The sequence below is a fragment of the Apteryx mantelli genome, chromosome 2 (genome assembly GCF_036417845.1).
Source record: "Apteryx mantelli isolate bAptMan1 chromosome 2, bAptMan1.hap1, whole genome shotgun sequence".
In the NCBI taxonomy this organism is placed as follows: Eukaryota; Metazoa; Chordata; class Aves; order Apterygiformes; family Apterygidae; genus Apteryx; species Apteryx mantelli.
The window spans coordinates 113,089,782-113,114,733 of NC_089979.1; the positions used below are offsets into that span (position 1 = coordinate 113,089,782).

Consider the following 24,952-nt stretch of genomic DNA (forward strand, 5'->3'; position numbering starts at 1 on the left):
CGAATGTTAAGCTGGGGTTAATGATTAAAAAGGAGCTGTGGTTTGCTATTAAAATGCTACTTTATATTAAAAAAAAAAATCACCCAATTTTAGTATAGTGAGTTATATTGGGAGAAAAATTCAACTGCATGCACTTCTGTTTTGATCAAATGAAAATTTAATTGACATTGTAATTATATATGCAGTAATACTATATTCAAGTAATTCCGGTGTTGTTGTTATATCTTTACAGTCTGTGTTTAATCTTGTTCTGTTGAGTCTCTGTTCTTGAGATGGCATTGTGCCAAAAATCTGCTTATGCTCTTGAGAGGTTTGCCTGCCTTGCTGTAGGTTGCTGGAAGAAGTGGGGGTACGGAAAGAAAGGAAGCTGCAGAGAATTCAAGAATTTGTCCTGGGACAGCAGTGCACTAGCTCCAAATCTATCTTGAAGAGACCACAAGAGGTCTCGTGCCTGCTTGACTTTAGTGTGGTCTACAATGACTACAGGGAGGAAGAAGGGGGGAGTAGTTGAGCAGCTGCAGTTGTGACTACCAGAAAGGACAGAAAACTGAGCAGGGCATTACCTTGACAAAACATAGCATAGTATCTAAATGAAAGTGGTTCCTCGTCTTCGGAAACTTTAATGGACTGTCTGATGGTAAGATTTTCTTCACCTAGAGCCAAATATTCATGCTTGGGATCTGGGTTCAAGCACTGAGCATGCAGAAATCCTGATTTCCAGGATGGTGAGTCCTGCAGAGGTGGTGGTGGCTTTTGAAAGAATCTTTTGGAAAGGATGGTGGCTGTATATTTTGTGGGATAACTCCCCCTCCCCCACGCCTTTCTTGGGGGCTCTTGCTTCTTTGTATTGGTACACTAGGGCATTCCTGATGAGAAGCAGAGATTTCTTTGGCAGAGGGGCCCCTTCAGGCTACTGCGTGGAACAGCTGCTTTGACCAGACTTTTTTTGCCCAGCATGAGATGATTTCATTTTAGAACTGCATTGCCCTGCAACTGGGAGTGATGTGCCTGGGACTCTATGATACGAAGTACGCATAGACAGTGAGTGTGGCAAGTACTCAGTGTTATGGAGAATAGTAATCTCTCAAGGGTTGACATTCACAAAATAGTGAATACAGCCATCTACCTGTCAAATTTCATGTTCTTTAAAGCCTATTGCAAGAGAGAACTTTTTTTAATAGTATTTTAAAAGCTTCTCAACATTTCAGCCCACTGCAAATACATTTTGACAGTAGAATTGGTCAAAGATGCATTGCAAGGGGTTTTTTTGTGTGTTTTGTTTTGGAGGTAATTTTTTGTTTGTTTTTAGCCTTTAGAGAAATTAGGCATTCTGCAGTTTTGGTGAAATTGAAGGTTATAAAATTTCAACAAGCCCCTTGTTTAAGCTGATGTCTATTTTTGATATTAATTTCACGTATGAAGAGATGTGAAAAGAAAATATTAATATTGAGAGTGTGGATGTTGGATCTAAAGAACAATCCAGTGAGAACACTTTCCATGAATTTTCTTTGAATAGTCCAGTCTGTAGTGTCTTGACACTGTGCAGCTGGCTGGACAAATGATACTTTGAAACTATGCTTAAAAAGTGTTTAAAGGAAGTATTGAAGCATTTCCACAATTTTAATGTTTACATCACTCACTAAACTATTTCTAGTAATCATTCAGATAGAGTTAAGAAAAAACAAAAATAGTTTTAAAAACACAAAGTCAGTGTTGTCAGTGATTGCTTGTATTATTTAAAATATGGACAGGGATAAGATTGAACTGAAGGCTTCACTCTTGCCTCTAGTGATCATAAAATTGTATGATTTCTTTTGGGTGTCTCACAGTTTGGGTAAATGGGGATGGATTTTATGGTTACAGTACTGGAATCCTGGACTCTAATCCTTGCAGTCCGTGTCCTGGTTTATTCATCAATAAAATATATTTATGGCATAGATTTTGTAGACCTGTGTCTTCAATCATAACAAAGTTGTTTGCATATACAATTGGTCTTGCAGTAAAGGTTGTCAAAATTATTTTCATAAAATTGAAAATAATTACTATTGTTTTCAGAGGAAGTATGACACAGATGTCCAAGTTATGCTATAGAAAGTTTCTCTATTGTGGAGGAAGATAAGTTATAAGTTCCTATTTTTGAATAATTAATATCCTTGTGGGAAATGGATATGTAAAAAATTATTAAATGTTTTTGTTTTCTATGCTGCTATCCCTAAAGACTTCAACACAATGATTCTTTCTGATGCAGCAACTCCTTTAGTTTTGTTCCTTTATTAGCTCTTAACAAATAACATGTTAATCCTAACTTGGTACCTGCTTGATTTGTTCTGAGTGGAACGTTCTTTAACAAATGTCAGGATGCTCATTTGCCCAGACTTGATGGTAGAGCTTTATAATAGGTCTCAGATGTGAGATTCTGCAAAAATAATGTTCTTGAATGTACATCAGCTGAGAGACCTTCATTGCAAGTTTGGTTCCTACTCTTGGTTTCCAACTGAATTTGTAAGGCTGCTTAAATGTGTTTAATGCTGTCCAGCTGTTTAAATCAGAATGGATAAAATCAGAGGTATTAATTAGCAGATGCAGTGCATAAGTTCATATATTAAGCAGACCTTTCGATGTAGAGATAGTGGTAGTTATTTGTATCAGGGTTTGTGGAAATGTAACAGATTTTTCTTAGTAACTACTGTAGAAGTTAAACTTTTCCTTCATATCCTTTTATATGATAAACGATATAAGCTTTTTCATATGGACAGACTACTATTTATTCTACCATGATATGATGAGAAAGCAGTATATCTAAAGCTGTATTTTCATTCTCAAGAGAAACCTACTTGGTTTGCTAGTATTTCTACTGCAGTCTGGAAGCACAACCATTTTCTTTTTGTATCTTCTGTTTTTTTTTGGTTTTGTTTTTAATTGCATTTATGAAGTATATTTGTTTTACTTCTCCCTACCCTGACTAATCATCAAACATGTTGCATTTAGGTCGGAGCCTGAGTTGGTTTGTTTAGCTGAAAAGTCCTAGCACAATGTGGTTTCATTGGCTTATTTAATTTTATTTTACAGCACCTGGAGCTGCATGTTTGGACTGTCACATTTGATGAGACCTTAAAAATAGACAACAAAGTAATCTGACTTTTGGCTGTTCATAAACTGTGGAGAAAAAAGTCTGAATAAACTATGTATAGCCTGAATCCGAATTTCTGTTTTCAAATTATTTTTCTTTCTTGCAATGTGTCTATTTTTGTAAAATCTTACTTTTTACAGTTAAACTGTTTTCTGTCAGGCAGGTACTTCTTAGATCTTGCTAGCTGATTAGCAAAAGATTATACTAATATATGTATAAGTAAATAATTAAGCTTCTTCACTAGCAGTGCATCATGATGTTAAAATGAGATGGACAATATTTTTCTTGACCTAAAGTTGTTGCTGCTGCTCAGGTTGTACATTTGTCGTTGGAAGCTTTGTTTTTAATGAGAGAATCCTGTTATGCTACATAATGGGCTGTTATGGAGTGTTTTAAACAAATTTTTATTTTAATTTAAAGCAAGAGATCTTTTTGGATTTAAAACATGGGATAGTGATAGTATAGAAGCATACACAACGGCATGTATTGTGGAATCCACCCATGAATCACTTGCATCCTCTGAAGACCGGAGCTGCTTTTGTATCTGTTAATTCAAAGCAAACTTATTAAAAATCCCACCTGAGCCTCCCTGAAGTTTATCTCTCTGAACCTCCATGCTGTTCTGCATTGTGTGGCTAGAGTGCGTTGATTTACTAAGCCAGTGTATTGTAGCGGCACAATACGAGAAGAGTCACGATTCATTTTGAGACATTGTTATGAAGTTTTGTGAGGTCAGGTGAATGTTATTTTTGTCTTCACTGTACATAAAGCGCACAAAACATTCCTGTTCAGATATAATTTGTACTGATAAGAGCATATATTTATATTGCATCCTGGAAAATTACTGGTCTGCATAAATTAGTAACAGATATTTCAGGTAACTTGCATGTTATAGATGAATGTCTTGAACCATGCCTCCAGGATCCAAGACCTTCAGCATCTGTCACAGCCTCAGACTTTATGTACAGGTTAATTATGCTCTGCCTCTTTCCAACCCCCCTGACACCCCATTACAAAATGGAGCAGTAGTTTCCTGCCTCTGAGAAGTAATGAGAGAATATCAAACCCCATTTATAAGTGTGAGGTATTGATAATATGAAATCAGAAGTAGCTGAAAATAGAACCTTCATACTTGATGAGGGAATCAAAGCTCTGTACTGAAATGTGGTTATTTATTTATTATTTTCTGCTTCTTTCTAATTTGCTGCTGCAGCTTTGAATGGATTGCCTTTAGTCCAGTACTTATTTCTGTAACAGGGAGGACCTTTTCAAGAGCAAGTCTCAGTGGAATCACACAGTTAGTGTTAAGTCCTATAAAATGATCCTGTAATTATGTAAGTAGTTCCACTGACTTTTTTTTGTTTGTACAGCACTGCAGTACTTTTTTGTGGTGGCCTATTAAAACAAAAACAAAAGGCAGATGTGTGCAGATGTTTTCTGTCAAAGTTTTTTAAAAATAATCCTTTGTTTTATCAGAATTAAAATGTCTCTTTAATATGTGCATTACTGTTTTTTGTAAGGTACTTGTGTGGGGTTGTTTTGTTTTGTTTTGTTCTTAGTGATTATATCTCTCCATTGTAGTGTTTCTCATTGTGTGTTTCCATTCTAGCACTTCCATTTTTATGTCTCCTGGTCTTATATTTTCTGGCCTGTTTTCTGATCTTCAATCACTGGTACCCCTGTGAAAGAGATATGTCTTTCATTTAGTGTATTTATTAATTTATTTATTAAAGACTGTACTAATAAATTCTAGGAGAATTTGTAGAGGGGAAAGTATTGTAGAAATTCCTTGTCAACCCAGTGCTCAAGTGACTTGTGTTAGCCTAGAAATATTCCTCACTCAGATATACTCTTTTCAGTGACATTGAGGAGATAGTGCCTTAATTCTTTAAGGTTTTGAAAACTGTGATCTGAGCATGAGCACAGTTAGGAAATACATAAACCTGAGAAAGAGGCAACTAGAAAGCCTTGATGTTTTCTTTTCCTTTTCAGTGCACTCCAGATCTTAGTTTTGTAGGTTGGGTCTAGATTAGGTCAAAGCAATTAAATCATTTCAAGTAAATAAAGCATCTGGTAGAAAAAGCTCCTTGTCATCCTTTATTTCCATCAAAATGTACTCTCAATATGGGGTGTTGAGCAGTGGGCTGGAAGAGGTAAGCAGTTGTGTGGCTGGTAGCTTTTGAAGGGGCATCACCATTTTTGCAACAATGAAAAAAAAGAATTAAAAGTAGATTTGGCCACTCAGAGTTGAACTTGCTACTTTTCGTCTCCTGTGTGACCTTTGACAAGTCATTTCATTTCATCCTATCTCCATTCCATACTATTGAGTATCTCTACACTAGCTTGCCATTTTTTTCTTTCAAGTGTTTCGAAAACATAAAAAGGGGGGAAAATGCTCAGGAAGCATAGTTTCACATACCTGAGCAGTCTGAAGAGAGATTGCTTCCCCCTGCATGGCTTTAAGTGAAATTGGCCTTTTGAATGAGGATGGAAGGAGAAGATATATAAATTCCAAATAGAAAGTTCTCCTTGTTATTAATGAGAAAATGTATCATGCAAATAATTTATCAATTTGAGTCAGTAGGATGAGCATTGTGAATTATTTATTGAAGTTTAAATGGAATCTTTTCATACCTTAATTTGAAAAACAAGTTTGCAGACTCATAACTAACATTATAATATACATCGTTAGAGGATTGACTTGCAGGAAAAATGGATCATTGCTATATTCTTTTAATATCTGCTGGTTTTGAGTGAAAATTAGATGCTTCATTTAATGAGCTATTAATATTAACCAGAAGTGCCCATTCTATCTACCTGTTGTGGAATGTATAAAATGTAAAAGTGCTGCTGTGCATGTTACATAAATTAAATGCAATTGCAAAGCTAGTATGTTTACAGAGTATGCAGATGTGGCCTTTCTGAAGTACTAAATCCATTGATCTGGGTAGAATAACAGTCTGGGTTGGCGAAAGGAAAGTAGAGGGGCAGTTCAGTTATTTTCCGTCTAGCTCTTCTGCTGTAGTGAGTGAATGAAAGTAACTTTAAAAACTGCACTTCCCAAAACTGCACTGTAGGGTATTCATACACAGTACATCACAAGATGGCAACTGGACTGCTCGGGTAGTGTTCATAAGGGAAACAAATGTTTGCTGAAGTTCCTTACTCAGCGAAAGGAAAGTACAAGTAGAAATGTGTAGTTTCATTGGGATTTGAACTGTCTTTGGTTTTTTTTCTCTGTTAGAATTGGATTTGGACACAGAAGATAAAAACACTCTACCCTGTGCTGCCCCAGTATGGTGCAATTGATGTGACTGGACTTATAATGTGCTGATGAACCACTGAAATGGATTTAAATGTTCCTAGGGATTCTTTGCCACGCGCAAAACTGCCAGTGCGATGAAACAAATTGAAGGCAGTTGAAGTGAAATCAAGTCATACTGTATGGACTTTATTTTATTTTTTTAATGTGCCATTTATGATGATTGCTCATGAACAGTATGCCGTCTCTGCGTTATTGCTGCTTCACAACTTGACTGATCTCCAGCTCCTTCAGACTTTGAGTGAATCTTCAGTTAGTGTTCTGCAAATATAGTGTGACTTCCTTTATACCACAACGATTTTGAGAAGAAATAGTGCTCTTTGCTTTGCCTTTCATCTGTGTTATTTCATACTCTGAATGCGGTCTGTTTTAATGTAGATTCACAGGCAACCATATCATCATAATTCCTTGCTCCTGGTGTATATCTGCATTTTCCAAAAGAGGTCAAGGGATTAAATAAATCCTTGCAGAAGATGTGTATGGAGAACAGAAAACTGCTGTGCAAAATTTCAACATCCTAATCCATGTTTGCCAATTTTACAGCCAGATACTGGGAAGATTTTGGTGATTTGCCTCTCAAAGAATCATAAAGGAACTGCATGGGAGTTTACTCACTTCATTTCCTTCACTGAGATGATAATACTGTATTTCTGCTGTAGAACTAGAAGACAAGATTTTTAGCAGCATAAATCAGAGATGTGACTTCATGGTTTAGAAGTTTTTTGTCCTTATGCTTTTTATTGTCTTGTATGGCAGTGGTTGTAGAAAAGAAAATAATTCTTGTACAGGTTGGAAACTTGAAAGAGTTTTTAGTATTTATTCCAAGTAATCAAATATTTATTCCAAATTATTTTAATTCTCACATTTATATAGTGTCAGAATACAGCAGTCTGTGCTCCTCTGCACTCTTCTGCAAGTGTTCCACAAAACTTGTTTAAATAACCAGGTCTCTTCTGGAGAAGACAATGTGTCCCCATTTCCATCCGCAGTAACTTGCGTCTTTGTTGATGTTACTACCCAGGATGTCACTTGAGATGAGTAATGTTATAATATGGCTCTGTATGGGAAATTGGCTTTCCAAACTTTGGCTAAGCAAGATAATAAACAAGACCTTGGATGTTGATAGCTTTTATTCAATATGTATCTACCTGCTTTTGAACCAGTAACTTGAAGATGAAAGGCTGTTTCCTATTCTGATTTACTACACCAAATAGTTCTCTGCTTTCTTAAAATTTTCTTGTGGGAACACTTATCAATGTGAAAGCTATAGAGAAAAGGGGGTTACATTCTCTTGATAAGTTTTCATCTCTAGAGGGTCCAGTGTAGTGCACAATATTTAAATTCAGCACAGTAAATATGCCAACAGTTTGCAACCATGTTTTGTTCCCGTTCATGCACTATGTAGCAAACTAGGCTTTTGAAGCTTAAAGGCTTTAGTCTGAGTTTTTCTTAGCGCTCTTCTAGTGTTAGAGATTTGATTGCATTGAGAGAAATTAAGTCATGATCCTAATTCTGAAAATAGCATAGGTCATCCCTTTATCACTGAGACAGGAACAGAAGTCTGGGAGCTCTATTCTAGGGATGGAGAAGCAGCAACAACAAAGCTGTGCTTGGCAATAGTTATGTATTCCTCTACTAGAATTCTCCTCGTTTGCTCTGTGTCATGTGTTCTTTCAGCACAAATGGATATATCTGCCAAAACAGTGGAGGACAGAAGGTTTTCTTTGGGGCTTGTTTTTCCTTTCTTTTAAAGAAGTTAGGGTAAGACCTAGAAATGGGCAGCAGGTAAGGTGTGGTGTTTGCATCATTTTAAAATGCAGGTATCTGTTTAAAAAGGAATTATGGCCTCATCTGCTTAAAGATCTTTAATACATGACTCTGAGTTACCTTTTTAGGAATGAGTGTACTTTTAAATCACGCTTTCTTTCTGTGTTTCTCAATTTATGCAAGGTAATGATCTGCTACTTTTTTTTATGAAATGAAACAATTTTGGCAAATCTTTGTGAATTTCCAGCTACTATTTATCAAAGATAACAATGTTTTTCACAACTACTGGGACCTAAATGCTGCTTTTGAGAAGAATGTTTGAGTTTGGCCAGGGGCTTTTCTGAATCCCATGTCAGAATGGGTGGCAATATGTTGTTTTGTGCAGGGCTTTCATGAAAAACTGTAATGATAGAAACAAACATTGAAGAAGTCAGATGTTATAACGGAAATGTTTGACTTCTAAAACTTTCATAAGGCAAATCTCCCTCCTCCCCTCATTTCTGGCAAGAACCGGCCATTGCCTTCAGATAAAGTAAGTTTTCCAAATGATATTGAGGAAGAGGAAGACTTTGCTGGTATACATGCTTAATGCAGCATGTGTTAATAGTGGGTAAGGTTACTGAGAGTTACTGTAAGGAAACAAAAACATTTCTTTTGGGGCAGAGGCAAGCGGATAAATATCCAATATATTGTTGGATCCCTTCTTATATTGATTAGGTTATATGTTGATTCCAGTATACAGGTTGATTCCAAAACACAGATGAAAATCTAAAGCCAGGAGGCGTAAAGCAAGAATAGGATTTATCAAGACTGAGCGTTTTGTAACTGCTATATGGGAATCTGTAATGGGGAAGAGAGGGAGAAGGCCCATTTACCCCATCATAATTATAACCAAGGTTTTGTCACACTTAAAATTGTGAAATAGGGTAAGCCATTTAGTAGATTAAGATTTGGAGGGTTTCCCCCCCCCCCCCATTCTTTTACTGAACAACCTTTTCTGAGTATCTCTAAAAATAATGAGAATGAAACTTTCAATGATGTGACCAAACTCAGGAGTTTAAAACATGATCTAGGGTGAAAGTTGAAGAAATCTCCCAACTGTATTGCAAGGTTATGATGCTGCTTCATTAAATCCATCAATAGACAGTATCAATTTATTACAGCTTGCCCTTTTAATAATGTCTAAAACCACTTTATGAATATTAATCCTCCTGCATGTGTTATGTCATGTGTCACTACTGTGTAATGTTTTCATTTGTAGTGGATATTTCCTAAATTTTTTTTAATTCAGTGGCCATATTCCCATATATTGCAAATGGGAAGTATGTTTATTTGCATTTGTGATACCTGACTTACTAAAATAAAATTGCTTTTGCCTCCCGTGTATTTGAAGTGTATGTGCTCTGATAAGGCATGGAAAGATGACAAGTAAGTGCAGTATGGCAATGCTCTGCCTTTCCAAATCATCTTGTTCAGGGATCTTTTTCTCTGTGTTCTCCCAACGTATTGGTCAGGTGGGTTGGGTGTGCTATTGGACAAGAAGCTACATGCTGCTTTTCCTTAGACACAAAGTTAATGTGTTTGCTGAGCTGTTCATGCTGGGTTTTGGTATTTTGCAAACAAGTGTTTCATGCCTTATGCCAGATTGTAAGCAGTTGTTAAACTCTGTTGTTTGAAGAAGGAGGAGGAAAAAAAAAAACCAAAACAAAACAGGAATGCTGCTCTGCCAGGAGTGTTGCCTGGCTAGAAGGGAGCTTGCCACTGAGGATGTGGTGGCTGTGCTGCTTTGGAAACTCTTTGAAGGGTAAGAAAACAGGAATTGCTGGGGGGCACACTGGAAGGTGCTGAAATTGGGAGTAGGAGTCCTGGCTAGGAGGATTTGAAGTGTTTGAGGGGAGGGAGTAGGTTATCTGCAAAGGCCAATCTGAGGTTCACCAGGGGACAAAATAGAGCAGGTTTGGAAGGGGAGGTCAGGGGAGGGGTAGGTTGTATTTCCTTTTGTTTATGAGGGTTCAGGACTCTGCTCTCATAAAAGTGGTGGTAGATTGGGAGCCAGCACCCGTAAACTGTTAGCTTTGGATAGCTGGAACATAGGGGGGATTGACGGGTGTTTGTAAAGTAGGCCACCCTCTTCAACCTCGATCTCTAAGGCCACAAGTCCAGGGAAACACAATAATGTTTTAAGTTGGCTCTCAAGTGTGATGGAGTTAAGAGAAGAAAACCTTCCTATAACCAATTTTTCCCAGCAAAGTCAGCAATGCAGAAGCATACTTGTGGGTGGGTAGAAGCCAGCATGCTTTTCTGTATTCCCTGCCTGCCCACCTTTCTTTCTCCACATTCAGCAAAGTGAAACAGTAGTTGTGTGGCCATCTGTTATTCCTCTGTGAAAGCTGCACACCTCTAGACTGAGCGAGTCATAGAAACCTTCTGTCATATATATTTTTTTTTTGGTTGGTTGTTTTTTTTTGCCTAGCTTGGCACCCTTTCACCCCCAGATTGGGGTTAAAATAATATTTCTAAAAGAGTATGAGAGGGAGTTGCTCACCCTGTATCTAAAAGCTGTAAGACAGAAGTGGGTGGCTGAATCAATGTAGATTCTGTTTTGTGTGTTTCCTTCGATTGGTTTATCTCCTGGCGTGTACCATTTTCCAAGCTACACAACATCATGACAGGCAGAATCATTTATTTCCTTTTCCATTGGCATTGCAAGACCAAGGCGAGACGAGCCTGTTGCACAGAGTTGCAGTGAACAATTGTTGTACCTGCAGTTTCATTTGTACTTCAGATTGAAAAGCCAGTTTATCATCCTAGGTGAAAAAAGAGTGTCTAACTGATAAACTAGTTTACAGTTTATCAGTCTTAATTACTACCTTTAGGTACAAAAATGCATAAAATCTTTGTGGTTTAGCATACAGTTGTTAGAAGAAGTAGATCTTGCTGTGGAAAAGCAGTAAAGAAGCAATTTAGATATGATGCGCACAAACATTCCTGGAGCGCTACTGGGAATATGGAGACTTGTGTCTGGTAATCTCTTTATTTGGCTTTATCTGGTTCACACTTAGGCTAAATATGACCTGGCTAGAGAGAACTAGAGGTGATTGTTTAATGGCACAGTGAACCTGCTTTTGTGAGATACTTGGATAAGTCTTTTCTCTAAAGAATCGGGGGAGTAGGGATTAGCAAACCTAGTCAGGTATGTTTGTAAATCAGTGCTTCAGTATCTCTTGATTCAGTATAAAGGGAGATTGTCAGGTCCTAAAAAGACCTGGGACCTGACCTGGAGAAGATAAAAGTTGACAAAAATCATGTAATTTCTTTACCAGCCTAAAGGAGGCATTAAGACCAGTGTTACAAAATAAAAAAAATAAATGGAGTTGACTTCTTTGGTTCTACTTGAAACTTTCACATGGTTCTGAAACTAATAATTCTGGAAGTGTAACAGTTTCATTCTTTTTCTTCTGTGCAATAGTGATGACTGCTTTAAAATGTCCCAACTTCTCTGGAGGGTCTCCACGGGTCTCCACAGATATTTCCTGCATTTAAGTGTCAAGAAGAGTTAGTCTTACAAATTACAAAGTAGCCTCTTCTCACTTTTTAGCTGGAATATTGTCTTGCTCTTCAGCAGCATTCATTTCGTTTTTAATGAGTTTCTAGAATGTCTCTTAAATGTTAACTATTCAGATGCACAGCAGCAGAGCACTTTAAATGGCCTCTAAACTAGCAGGAAATGAGCCACCTTAACATTTTTCTTATAATTTCTGAAATCAAGAGGAATTTGAAAGAAAGTGTGAAAGTCAAAAATGAAAATAAGCTGTTTGGTTTTTGTTTTGTTTTTTTCCTCCTTGAAGGCATGGCTTTTTGAGAAGAAACGTGTTGCTAAGGGCCTTGTTGAAGTAGGATGCGAGTGTGCCTCCTTTCAGATCACTATAGTGATTAGACCATGGGTATCTTTCTACCTGAGTTTAAGTACGTTGCAGGGTCAAAACTTAAGAGTGTAAGCAGTGCTGGAATGAGCACCTATAGTAACTGGAACTCTGCTGGGAAGTGGATGGAAGATGGTGCAGCGAAGACGAAGGGCACTTGTCTTACAATGCATGCACTGTTTATTTCCATGAAGGCTTTGAAAAACTTAGAGGACAAATCATGTAGGAAGGATGACACTTTTCTGTCCATGTCCGTAACATAATTAGAGTATCTGCAATCCGTAGAGCGTGTAGTTCATGTGACAGAGTATCCTGTGGGCAGATCCTCTGCTGCAGGCGCAAACGCGCACTAATGGAATAACTCAAGGAACTGCCCACAGGTTCATTCTGGAAACTTTCTTGGTGAGGACTGATTTCAGACACCCCCCCCACCCCCCGACTAGGGTTACCACTGTGGTGGTTCCTATAGGCAGAGCTAGGAAAGACAGAGGGAGAACAGCTGAAGAAAGTTGTGCACTTGATTTTAGAAAGGTGGAAGAGCTTCCCTCATGGTTAAACTGGCCTTTCGAGAGCTTATTGGCACATCTATAGCTGTTCTCAGTTTCTTAATTCAGCCCTTGAAGAAGGGTTGGCAGTGAGTTTCATATTTAGGTGCTAGGCATGGGAAGAGGAATTTGATTTATCTGAGGAATTCAGCACTGAAAGATGTAAGAGCTCTTAATAGGAAAGAGTTTAGTTTGGTCTTACTAGCTAATTATAGTAAATCTTTCAATTGGAAATGTTCTTTCAATGGGAAATACTTATGGATACCTGGAGAAAGGTCTTCAAGGCATTTTTTGAGCATTTTTACTGTTGGCTTCAGCAGTAAAAGGCAAATAGAAAAATAAATATAAAATGAGTTTTAAATTAGCATTCCTGTGGTTGAAGAAATGTTGTTATTTATTTTAAAGCAAACAAAGGTGGCTTTCCCACTTCTCAGCTATGTGGGTCTCTTTGCCTTTCAGAATTTAAACCTGCCATTTGTGGAGTGCTTTAAAAATTGTGTGTGTGGTGTGGGGTTTTTTGCATGTTTGTTTTTCCTTTCAGTACGTTTGACAAGAGTTTCAGAACTTGCTGTTGTGGGGTTTTCGATTTTGTTTTTTTATGGCAGAAAATACAGAAGAAGTGTTGAGTGGTGGTACAAGAAGCAGTGCTATGAAATTTATTTTCAAATGTTTAGATTCCTCTAGGATGGTTTAAAGGACTTCTCTTTAATTAGAAGTGCCATACACTTAGTAAAAATCCATGTTAGTTGAGAAATTGATCCCCCCCTTTTTTTTCTTTTCTTTTTTTTTTTTTAAGGAAAGCTGTGAGTTTTCTTGTATGGGGTAAATGTCACTGTTTATATCTTAGCTTTGCTGCAAGTCAGGACTTGTACTAGTCCTCTAGGTTGTCATAGAAACACAGCCAACTGTCATCTCAACTCAGGCTGCTGATGGTTTTATTTGTAGGTTTGCAGGATTATTAAAATTTAACAGAAATTATTGATTTGCTTTTTATTAACGCTGGCTTGTGTTTACTTTAGAAGTTCAGAGTGCCGTAAAAGCTTTTCCTGATAGAAAAATACCTTAAAATGATTAAACTTTGATATTCGGGATAAGAGAGCATCAAATGCATTTAATATATGAGCTACAGTCTGTAGCAATAGAGAAATCTTATATTTTTGCAAATCACCTTTTTCTTTGTTTACAGCAAAGCCCTCACCACCCCCTTCCAAATCACCTTTTAGCTTGACTTTTACTTAACACGACACCTGTCAAGAAAGTGTGAAATGGGTACATCGTTTTGCCTAATATTAGAAGTTTCCGTTGTATTTACTTTTTCTTGAAGCCTGGCAGAATACTTCAGTGCACTGACTCTTGAAAGTGTATGTATTTTGTATATGCATGTGCAGGAAAAATTATTTATTTTTAACTCATAAATAAGACGGCCGAAACTTATTTTCAGTAACTTTATCTAATGGTCCATGGATGAATGCTTTTATGCAAAATACTGGAGAGACTAGAATTAACTTTTCACATTGGTTGCACATTTGATGTCCAGACTTCCGCAACATGTGGGATCTTAGAAAGACTAGATGACTGGAGTTCAATTTTTACTTTGATGGATTTATTCAAAGATTACCCATGCATTTCAAGTGTAATCTTTGTAAGAGATGTATGAAATGCAGTAATGTATTAATTGCTGTAAAATGGACATATACATCCTTACTCCTTCCTTCCATCGTGTGTGCTTTTTTTTTTCCCTTGCCTTTACCTCAACCCTGTAGTCATTTATTAAGGATGTGTAGGCACAAGTAATTTGGCTGATTTATATACAGCCCTGTAATTTGACATTGTCATTCTGTCTAGTAACAACTTTGTTCGGTGTTAGATTTACTGAATAAAATTGTTTCTTGGTGGACATTTTGACACCTCACTTCAGACAACTACGTCTTGGATTGCTGACATCCCTATATTAATCTCATTTGTATTCTGTCACAAAACTCTCAAATAACATTTTAAAAGATCCTCTGTTTGCAGCATATGTATGAAATAAATGCATGGTAATAAATATTGAATGTTTCCATAGTTCCATAGGGCTTTTGTGTTTTTTATGAAAGTATGTATGTATTAACATGGATGATAGCAGCATGCGCTGAAAATGGCCACAACGTTGAACTTGGAAAAGACTTGTTTTAGTACTCCAAAGGCAGTTTAAATAAAATAGTTTATTCTTCAGCTATCTCTTTTCAGAATTTATTCTCTTTAGATCACTAGGTACAATAAAATGTTGCACGAATGCAGTGCTTCTGCTCTAGCCTGGCATTGTGCATTCTTGTACGTGGTTTTTATGCCAGGATTGGAAAGCAGCGGTTGGTGGGGAAAGCAGGAGCTCCTTTACTAGAGCACTGCACTGGTGTATTCTGGTTGCTTAGGAATGAAAGAAATGTTTTACGTGGGAAATACACTCAATGGGGGTGTGTTCACTACAACTAGCAATACGTGTAGGGGATTGTTACTGCAGGTATAGTTTCCCAGTGAGGAAGAAGGGGTGTGTATATATATAGGGATGTGTGTGTGTGCATTTATGCATGTGTAGTATTAGCTGAAGCTTATGAAATCCCTTTCTGGCATTGTATTTCAGTAGGCCATCTGTTTTGGATAGATGCCTATGAGCAGAGTGCTATTTTGCACCTTGAATTTCCTTTTCCTAAAAGATAAGCGTATTGGGTGTTTTTTGATCAGTGAGCTTGCCACTTTTGTTTTCTAGCTCAGTCTCCTCTTTGTTCACTCTGTGCCACTTGATATGTCTTTTTTGGTGTGTCTAAGTAGTGATTGGGTGATAATACCTTACATGCTTGAAAGGAAAAACAAAGGAAAACTTAGGTATTTTTCAGGAAAAGTTCCTAAAAATGTAATAGATGGTTTAGGTGATCCATAGGAATATACTGTATCCTGTTCCTTTTTCCAGACAGTTTCGAAACAACATATTTATACTTTTTTTTTTTGAACATAAACTCATTGGCGAGTTTTATACAATTAAGTTATTCTTAGTGGGTTCTTTTTATTTTTGTTCACAGCATTTTGTGTCTGTCCTTCCTACAGAGGTGCAGCATCTTGCAAAGGCTTTGAAGTTTCTTGTAACCTGCATGCTTCCGCTTAGAGTTAAATGTGGCTATAGTGACATATTTTATTTTATCATCATCAACTTTTCCATACCCATCCCTTTTATGTTTTTTCTTCCAAATTGGGAATGACTAACTTTATTTAACTAAGTACACATATTCTTTTCTTCCCCCTGCTTTTTAGAAATCAACTAAATGCCTCTTACAATGCAGCTGAATAGATATGCTGTTTTACAGTCTTTGTTTGCATCCAGAACTTTGGAGTAAAAGAAAAATCAACAACAAAAAATGTAACCCAGGTGCTCTGGAATGATAAAAATGTGAAAGTTTGGCTTTTGATTGTAGTGGCTGTTGTTAAGAGATAATAGCGCTCCATCTTCAGCTGTTGTTGTGTGATAGTTTTGGGGTATCTTTTAATTTCTTTATATTTAAAATCAACTTTTAAACATTTTTTTTTCCTCTTGCCCTCTTTTTCTTAAACTGTTGAAAATTTAGGAAGACGAAAGCGAAGAAGAACCTAAGCTGAAGTATGAACGGCTTTCTAATGGAGTGACTGAAATTCTCCAGAAAGATGCAGCCAGCTGCATGACAGTGCATGAAAAGGTACCATATGACTTTGGGGCAGGGATGTGTTTTTATGAATTTATCTGTATTTATAACACACCAATATTTTTCTTTATAAAAGTACTGCCAAATGTAGAGAAGTGGTGCAAGCCAGCAATAATATAAACAAAACTTGTGATAAGCCTGTGTTGAACAGATCATACTCTCTCAGTGAGAAAATGAGGTGAGAATTCAAGATGCGGTGATTTGTAGGTGGGATGTTTAGATAAGCTACTGGGAAGGTATGTGCTAGATTCTAATTAGGGACAGTATGAAGAACTAGAATTGGGATACAGTCCCAACTTTCCTTTAGTCAGAAAAGAAACTGGCCTATACAGCGCTTATTTGTACAGCCTGAATCACTGAAGACAGACCGGATCACACCAGCTTAGCATATATTTCTGTTAATACAGTGTGAAAGAAAGTAATTACTGTGTGTGTCTGTGTGTCTGTGTGTCTGTGTGTCTGTGTGTCTGTGTGTCTGTGTGTCTGTGTGTGTGTCTGTGTGTCTGTGTGTCTGTGTGTCTGTGTGTCTGTGTCTTAAACTTCCCTGTTCCCCTCCCCTGGGTCGATATGTTAAGGTCCGGAGAGAGGAAACCTGCATGCTCTAATACCACTAACATTTGAGATATACAGGAGAATGAAAGCCAGGAAGTAATAGATGATGCAAAGTAAAGAAATTTTGAGTTATGCAGAATTGTTCTTTTGTGCTTGCAGTGAAGAAACTTCAACTGCTTTTTAGTGATTTAAGCAATTGTTTTTTTTGTTTTCTGAGTTTTCTTGTCTTTTTTTGAATATTGAAGAATATCTTAAAATATTGAGGACTGCTGAAAAGCATTTTAAAGTGTCAGAGTTAATGATTTATCAAGCAGCTATTAGCAGAAGTATGTAAAACATAGTAGTTGTTTTCTGAACGTTATACTTTTTCACAGCTGATAATAATAGCTCCTTAAGAGTTATTGTTAAGGGATCTATCTCTATTATTTCGCTATATTTTTAGATTGACTGGTGCTGTGTGTTTCTCTTATTCAGACTGTTGCCATGGCTGAAGAGGATCTTAAGATGAAGCTTGTATTTTTAACTGTACGAATGAAAACAATAAGTCTGTGTTAAATGTTTTTGACAACTTAGAATTAAACAGATATTTTGAGAATTTGCAAGCATTTGTTCCTAGTTTGTGACCTGTTTGTATCACTTTTTCTCCTCAGCCTCAACTAAATTTTGAAGGCCAAGAGATAAACAGGATTTTTCTATAAGGAAGTGTACAGATGCGGCTTTAACTATAGTGTTACAAAGACTGACAATACAGGAAAGCTTTTCTAAGTATCCAACCACTTTTAGCTTTCCAGCAAACTAGATACACTATTTATGAGAAGGATCAATATTGTTAGAAGCTAGGCACTGGAGTCTTTTAGGAATAGGTCTCTTACAACAGAGAACTTAAAAGTAAAGGTGGGTTATAGGTTTTGAGAGGGTTTTTTTTTTTTTCATGTTTTAGCAGGAAAAGCCCTGCTAAAGCATCATCATTAGCAAAATTATGTAGTACTATGTAAAGTACACATCTGAGTACAGCAGTTCAACTTTTCTGGGAATTCTGAAAATCTGGCTTCTGTATACAGACTAATTTCCCCCCAGAATTATTATTATTATTTTCTTTTCAGTGCTAAAGCATCATATTTTCACCAGGCTTGCTGTCTGCACTGGATGACTAATCGTCATGGCACCTGGTGCATTCAAGCAGGCCTGTGCAGTGGAATAGTCATACCTAGTTATGTCTGCACACCTGATGTTTTATTAACCAGTATTGATTTTTTTACCCAGGGGACTTTTTTCTTCCTGAAAAAAGGCAACCTTGCAGGAGTGAAAGGCATTGCAGGGGATGAATTTCTAATGAACCCCTTCTTTCCTTTTTTTGACTCCTTTTAATATAGCTTCATATTTTAAGTGCCTGAACTGAAATTTCATTTTAAGCAATTCCATTTTGATAAATCCTTTTAAACCTTGACTTTCTGTAAGGTTATTTTTTAAAGATTGTGCTGCCTGACTGACATGCTTAGTAGTGCCTGTAAATTTGAACATTTCATTTTAGGTTGCAATGAAGCATGCTCACATGCAGTGAAATACAGAGAATTGAAGAGCCTCAACTATTTGAGTAATGCTGAGAGGAAGGGGGGGGAATAAAAAGAAACCTTTGTCATAAATCAAATAGTACCAAAGTTCTTCCTTTTCTGGTTAGCTGTAGTTCACATGGTTCAATTAACAGCAGACTTTCTCAGAATCAGTTGCCGCTTTCTTTGTATCGGAATAAGTTTGTGCATACATTTGTGTGGAGATTTGTTTGTTTGTTTATTTTTAGGATGAAACTCTGGAGGTTTCAAAGGAAAAGTATATTAGTCTTGGAAATGTTCAACTTAGGAATGTTACAGCACGTGAAGGAAAGCAAACCCAGTAGTTGATCTCTGTGCTTAAATGCGCTGTCAAAGACCATTCCATAGTTGAGCAGTATGTTACCAATGGCCTACCACGGGCTGTTTGCATGTGCTTGAGTATTTTGTTTTTATGTTAATGGTGAAGGAGAATTAAAAATAACCCCCCTCCAGAAAACCATTATGATTTAAACAAAGCTGTGGAAAGGACCTTAAACTACTTCAGGTCTGTGTTAGTCCTTGCTTTCATGCTGCATTTTTAATTTGCTGCCACAGTCCATCAGGCAATGTGTACGAACTGCAGACACACCATTAGTTGTCAGTAGATGAGGGTCCTCATGACTCATTCTGACAGCTAACTTGCACTATCACAGTAATATGGGCTTGAAGCCCTGTTTTATTCTTTAGGTGAGGCTAAAATAAGCTTTTTCTGTAGAATATTTTCTTCCAGGGTGCTGCTAATCATTAATGTGGTAAACATCCTGGAGTTCATTTAATGTTGCTTTAGTTTTGGTTGCAGTGTCCTGTGTTTATTTAACCAATCTTTCTTTTACAGTTTTTGGCACTGGGAACACATTATGGCAAGGTTTATTTACTTGATGTCCAAGGGAACATCACACAGAAGTTTGATGTTGTAAGTATGGCACTATTCAGAACAAATCTACTAGGATGTAAAAACGCTGTGATGTACTAAGTAATAAATAATGCTCTTGCTATACCTAAAATCCTACTAATGCATTTCATGAGCTCCCTCCCTATAATACAAGAGACAATGTATGGTCCTTGGAAAAAGAAGTTGCCCTGAATGCTTTTGTGATGAGCACATCTCAGCTTACATATAGTAAACTTTGATCATGAAGACAGAACAGGAAATACATATTTATGATTGTAAAAGGCTATTATTAATTATGTACTCCAAAGGGTCGTGGCTTCCATAAGGTGTGAGCCTGCTCATTAGGTGACTGTTGTCAATTGTTAGTGTGTGTACTATCATCTTATCTAGTTGCCACAAGTAACTGAAAATTGATTGATTGCCTTGCTGGTTCAGTTTATCTACTGCAAATATATAACGCTAATATTTTACGTGAATGTTTTGAAGCTTGGGCTCTTAAGGGATTGTATTGATTGAAGGAGAAGAGGCAGACTTTTCTTCTTATTGTAGTTCCTGGTATTAGAGGATGAATGAAAGGGTAAATTTAAAGCTCTGTTCTAGAGTGTTAAATACAGCTTTTAATTGGAGATCATGGATTTTTAAACATCTCTTTGTCAACCACCTTGTTTTCCGTGGGGGGAGGGAACTCGCAATTTTTATTTTTATTTTTTTTCCCCCCGCCTCTCCTGGCATTGTCACAAAATCTAGTGGCCAGGCATCAGTTTTTCGTAGCAGTGTGAGCACTTGTCTGAGTATCCATCACAAGATGTTGGCATGTTTGCAAAGAGAATGCATGTTCTAAAGCTGACACAGCTAGCTGCATGTGAGGGGTGAAAGGTTTTGTTTATATTTTTGAAAAATCTAATTACGCAGTTGTTGTGCAAGGAGGAAAAGAAGTCTCAGCCAAAACCCAGCCTCCTACCAACAACCTTTGGAGGAAATTTTATCTATAGCAATGGTCATATTGACAATGACCTTACTGGCTATTAGTGAAAGTCAAGCTCAATGATGTTCTCTTATTACTTTTGTTTGTGTGTTCATCAGAAACACTTTCAGTGGCTCCCTTACAGTTCTGATTACTTTATATGTACGCTACTTGCTAAAAATACAACAACCTCTTTCCCTCCGAAGTAATCTATTTGGGGAAGATCAGATTAAAATGTACCCAAATTCTTTTCTTCCATGTCTCCAGTAAAGGACTGACTTGAAGCCCGTTAAAATGAAGTGGAGGTTTTCTATTGAGTGCAGGCATTAAATGTCTTAGATTTATATTTATTCTACTCCGTGTCAGGTGCTTGGAAGGGTTCATTTGTAGAACTGCCATTTTTTTGCTGGGTGTGTGATCAATGACAGATAAGGCCCTGTTCTCCCACGTTGATCCATGAAGGTGAAATCCTCATCTTTGTGTAAAGCCTTAGGGCACCGCCTAGGCATAGAGCAAGAGATAACGGGACCTGTTGTCTACTAAAGACTATAGAACAAAATCCCTCCATCCTCTTTATACCCACCCAAATCTCCTCTTCTTTTGTTTGCTTTTCTTTAATAAAATGTCCTACCAGTGGCTGCTAGGAGGGTGGTTTCTTATGGTGGAGTTAAGGTTGGCACTCTCTGCTCTACAGATTTTCTTATTTAATTATCTCTTTTCCAGTTTTTACCTGCTTCAAAATAAAGATTTTTGTGCCTTGTTTTCTTTTAAAGATGGTGGTGATTTTTTTTTTTTTTTTAATTGAGTAAAAGCTGCTTTTTGGGAAAGAGAATAGGAAAAAGAAATGTTGCTTGAATTCTTTTGTTAATGTTTCTGTTTCTTTTTGTAATGTATAAGTCTCCTGTGCAACAGGAGGAAATTAGATCATGGTTCAGGTGGAAAAGGTGCTTTTTTCTTCCCTTTTTTGCAGTTTGAAAACTGATTTTGATCTAGGAGTGCATTCTGAACTGACTGCTGTTATGTCAGAATACTTTCCTTCTAACCTGAACTTTTAAAGGTCTTGGACTACAGACTAGAGACATCACTAGCAAAACACTTGGTGGGTTTTCCCTTCTTGTCTCCTCTCCCTCTGCGCCCTGTCTGCTTTCTCCCCTCTCATGGGATTTGCAGTAGCGTGCCACTGGACTGTAAAAAGCAAAGCCCAAACGGACCCAAACCCTCTCTTGATGAGAAATCCAGTCACTTCCTGGAGCCCTGTAGAGGCAAAGCATTTTTTTGTAAACGTTCTGTGGCAAAAGAGTATTTTCTTCAGTAGTATTTTATCTGTTTTTTTGTTGGGTCCAGAATGAGCAAATTCTTCTGAAAAGCTTTTCCGGTGGTGAACTTCTGCCGTGAAGTAGCAAATAGGAGAAAGAGCTATTGTTACTGATCTGTGGAAATTAGTAGCATTGAAATACTGTTCTGAGTAAATAAAATAAGGTTTCAGGCAATATTACTTCAAGCACTGAAATCTTGGAATTGTTTGCAGCAAATTATGTACCTTGGAAGTGAATTTCACAAATCTTTGTTTTGAAAGATTCTTTTTAGCAGGTGTTTTCTGTCTTATGAGATGGCAGAAATGAGTAGTAAGGATAGCAACTTGCAGCCTTTTGTCTAGAAGAAATCAGTTATGTAATTCCCAGAATTATTCTGCATTTGAGTCTCAGTCTGTCTTTTTTGATTTTTTTATTAAGTCAAATTAGAAAGATAACTTTAATAATATTTTTTCATCTAATTCTGTTAACTATTAGTTGGACAGAAAGGTAATTTTAATAATAACTATCTAACTCTGTGAAACAACACGCAGAGGAAATTTTAAAAGTGACTAGATCCAAAGTACTGTCAGTATGTGAAATGAACTGGGAAGGAAAGAGGGATTTTTATTTTAATCTTTTTTTTTTTTATGGTAATCTTAAATGTTCCTTGTAACATGTAGATATGTTTCAGATTTGAGTTTTGATGATTTTCTTCGCTTGGCTGTAGTTGGAGTTGGAGTAAAACAATATCCTAGAGTGGAGAGAAAAGTTAGGGGAGGAGGAATTACTACTTACAACTCTCCAAAAAGGAAAAAAATAGTTCATATTAAAAATATGTGGAAACTGTCATTACTGCAGTCTTAGTCCTCCTGATCTCCTTTCTCTCTCCTAATCACAGGTAACCATGTTCAATAATACGGGTGGGCTGGAAGTTGAACAAAACTAAATTTTGTTTTTATAGTAAATTGTTTTCTTTCATATTGACTTGCATTAGGATTTGATCCAAATTGTAAAGCAGAGAAAGGGATTAATCTCAAAGGACTTGCAGCATTATTACTTTTATCGTGTCTGCAGCTTTTGTGAACTTTGAGAGAGAAAACTGACAGATATGTTGCAGCATCTCCAAAATGGCCAACCTTCCCGTTGAAGTCTAAATTAATTTAGCTTTTTAAATTGCTAAACAAATATTATAAGTAACACTAAAATGTAAAGCCCGGCAGCCCTAGAAGTTCTATTATTACAGTTTTGGTTTAGAATGTTTTGTTTTGTTTTAAGGTCTTTTCAGTGCTTTATCAGGTAATGTCCTGAGAAGTGAAATAACGTGGGTATGCCACGTCATAAATACTGTCTGTAGTGCTGCAAAGGCTTAATCATGTGGTTTGGTTTATGCCCCAGAAAGCTTCGCAGAAGCTTGTGAGACTAACTTTGGCAATTAAAAATCTTTTCAGAACAGAGTCTTTTTTCATCTTGCTCTTAAAACATCTGGTGTTGGATACTAGACCAGATGGACCACTTGTCTCTTCAGGTTTGCAAGTTCTGTCTTCATCAAAAGGGGAATTACGGGACAGGAGTTTTGGGGGTTTGGCCTTAGATGTTGCTGGTATCTCAGTGACAACGCTTTGTGTTCTGGCATGATCCCTCTCCTCCTTGCCTAGCATGTTTTCAGCTTGCACCAGTGTGGCTGTCTTCAACAATGTCAGATGCCTAAGATTAACTGATATGCATCCTCAGATAATATATGTTTGACAAACTGCTCTTCTCTTGTATTAGGATTCAGTAGGTTGAGTGAGATGAAATGTGTCAAACGCACTGAAAATTATTACTAAAAGGCAACAACAAAAAAAGCCTGCTAACTCTACTGACAAAGGATGATGCAGGACTGATTCACAGCATGTTAATTCCAAATGCCTCCCCATCTTTCTTCTAGACTGTCTGCAATTTATTAATATAATTATTGCTTCAACTGACATCTTGTGGATTAAGGACTTGTAGCTATGAAGAAAGCTGTACAAACATATTTAGTTAAGTAACAAATCATAAACCTTTCAAAGGGCAAGAAAACCTGCTGCCCTCATTTTGAGGTCTTCTAATAAACATCAAGCTTAGGGCAAGTTTTGGCTTGTGCAAGTGTTACTCTGAGTAGGGAAAGTGTAACCTATTTTACAAGTAGAAGGGATTTAATTGCTTAATTCTTCAGAGGTGATGTATGAGTGTAGAAAACAAATGTAAATGTTTTTAAGTCTCTCTTACTGGGGAGAAATTCAAGTCTTAGCATGCAACATTTCTGAGGCTATTCAAGGCTGGTGGAACTTCTGAAGGAGCATGAAACAGTAAGTAGAGGCCTCTTCTTGCAGAATTTCTTTTTACTGTATATTTCTCTCATGGTCAGTACTTTTTTTTTTTTTTTTTTGGCTATCTCGTATTGTGTAGGGTGTCAGTGTGCCTCTTAACAAATTGGATACTGAAATTCCATGTTTTGTACAAGATGAGGCATGGTGCTCTGACTGTGTACTGTGAACACAGGCTCCAAAACGGAAAATAAAAATTAAGGTTTTAATGCAAGTGAGTGTCTGTCCAAGGGACAGCCTTACTTCTGCTTGGTGAGACCTCCTGCCCAAATGGGTGGTGCAGTCCTGTGGCTTAAATGCTTTCTAGAGAATAATGGGAAAAAAACCCATGCAAACCTCCCAACACATTTCAAATAACTGTTAAATAAGAAATAATTTATACTTGGTTTTCTGTGCCTTCCAGATGCGTAGTCCCTGAAAAGAGTAGGTGCTGCTAGATTGCACTGTCTTTTACTCTTTGCTAAAGTTTGAGCAAAGATGGATTCTCAGCCATCGTGGATGTCCCTGCCCCATGAGGAACTTGCCGATTTGGCTAGGTGATGGTGATTGGCACAAGGCATGTGTTCAGTCATTAGCCACATCCTTTTTCCAGTCGTCTCAGAAGCATATTGTGCCACATCTGTCTCATACCCACCCTAAATGCTCTTTGCTGGATATGCAACTGGACCACTGGGCCAAGTGGCTCTAGTGTTTCTATTAGTGGCAGTGAAAGAGCTAGTAGGTAGCAGTGGTGAAGTCTTTTATCAGAGGAAAGACTTATAACACAGATGTTTTCTAAATCCTAACAGCCTTTAAAAGCATAGGGAGGATTTGGAAAGGCTTGTTTCCTAAGAATCTAGTATACTGCTGATTCTTAGATCTGTTTTCCTTTTTGTTAAATGGCATCTTTTATCTGGATGCCATTTCCCTATAGCA

General features: G+C 37.2%; 1 protein-coding gene and 1 long non-coding RNA gene across 3 annotated transcripts in view; both read left to right on the top strand.

Moving 5' to 3' along the window:
- The window catches only part of VPS41 (VPS41 subunit of HOPS complex), a 110,274-nt gene that overhangs the window by 4,811 nt on the left and 80,511 nt on the right, over positions 1 to 24,952 (top strand). For both annotated transcript variants that reach the window (XM_013955714.2, XM_013955716.2), the window contains exons 3-4: positions 16,284 to 16,391; positions 19,374 to 19,451. In XM_013955714.2, coding sequence (XP_013811168.1) covers positions 16,284 to 16,391; positions 19,374 to 19,451 — 186 coding nt within the window. The remainder of the gene's footprint in view (positions 1 to 16,283; positions 16,392 to 19,373; positions 19,452 to 24,952) is intronic.
- Positions 201 to 9,601, top strand: LOC136991286 (uncharacterized). The gene is made up of 2 exons (XR_010883439.1): positions 201 to 1,041; positions 6,375 to 9,601. It is a non-coding gene; the product is annotated as an uncharacterized lncRNA (long non-coding RNA).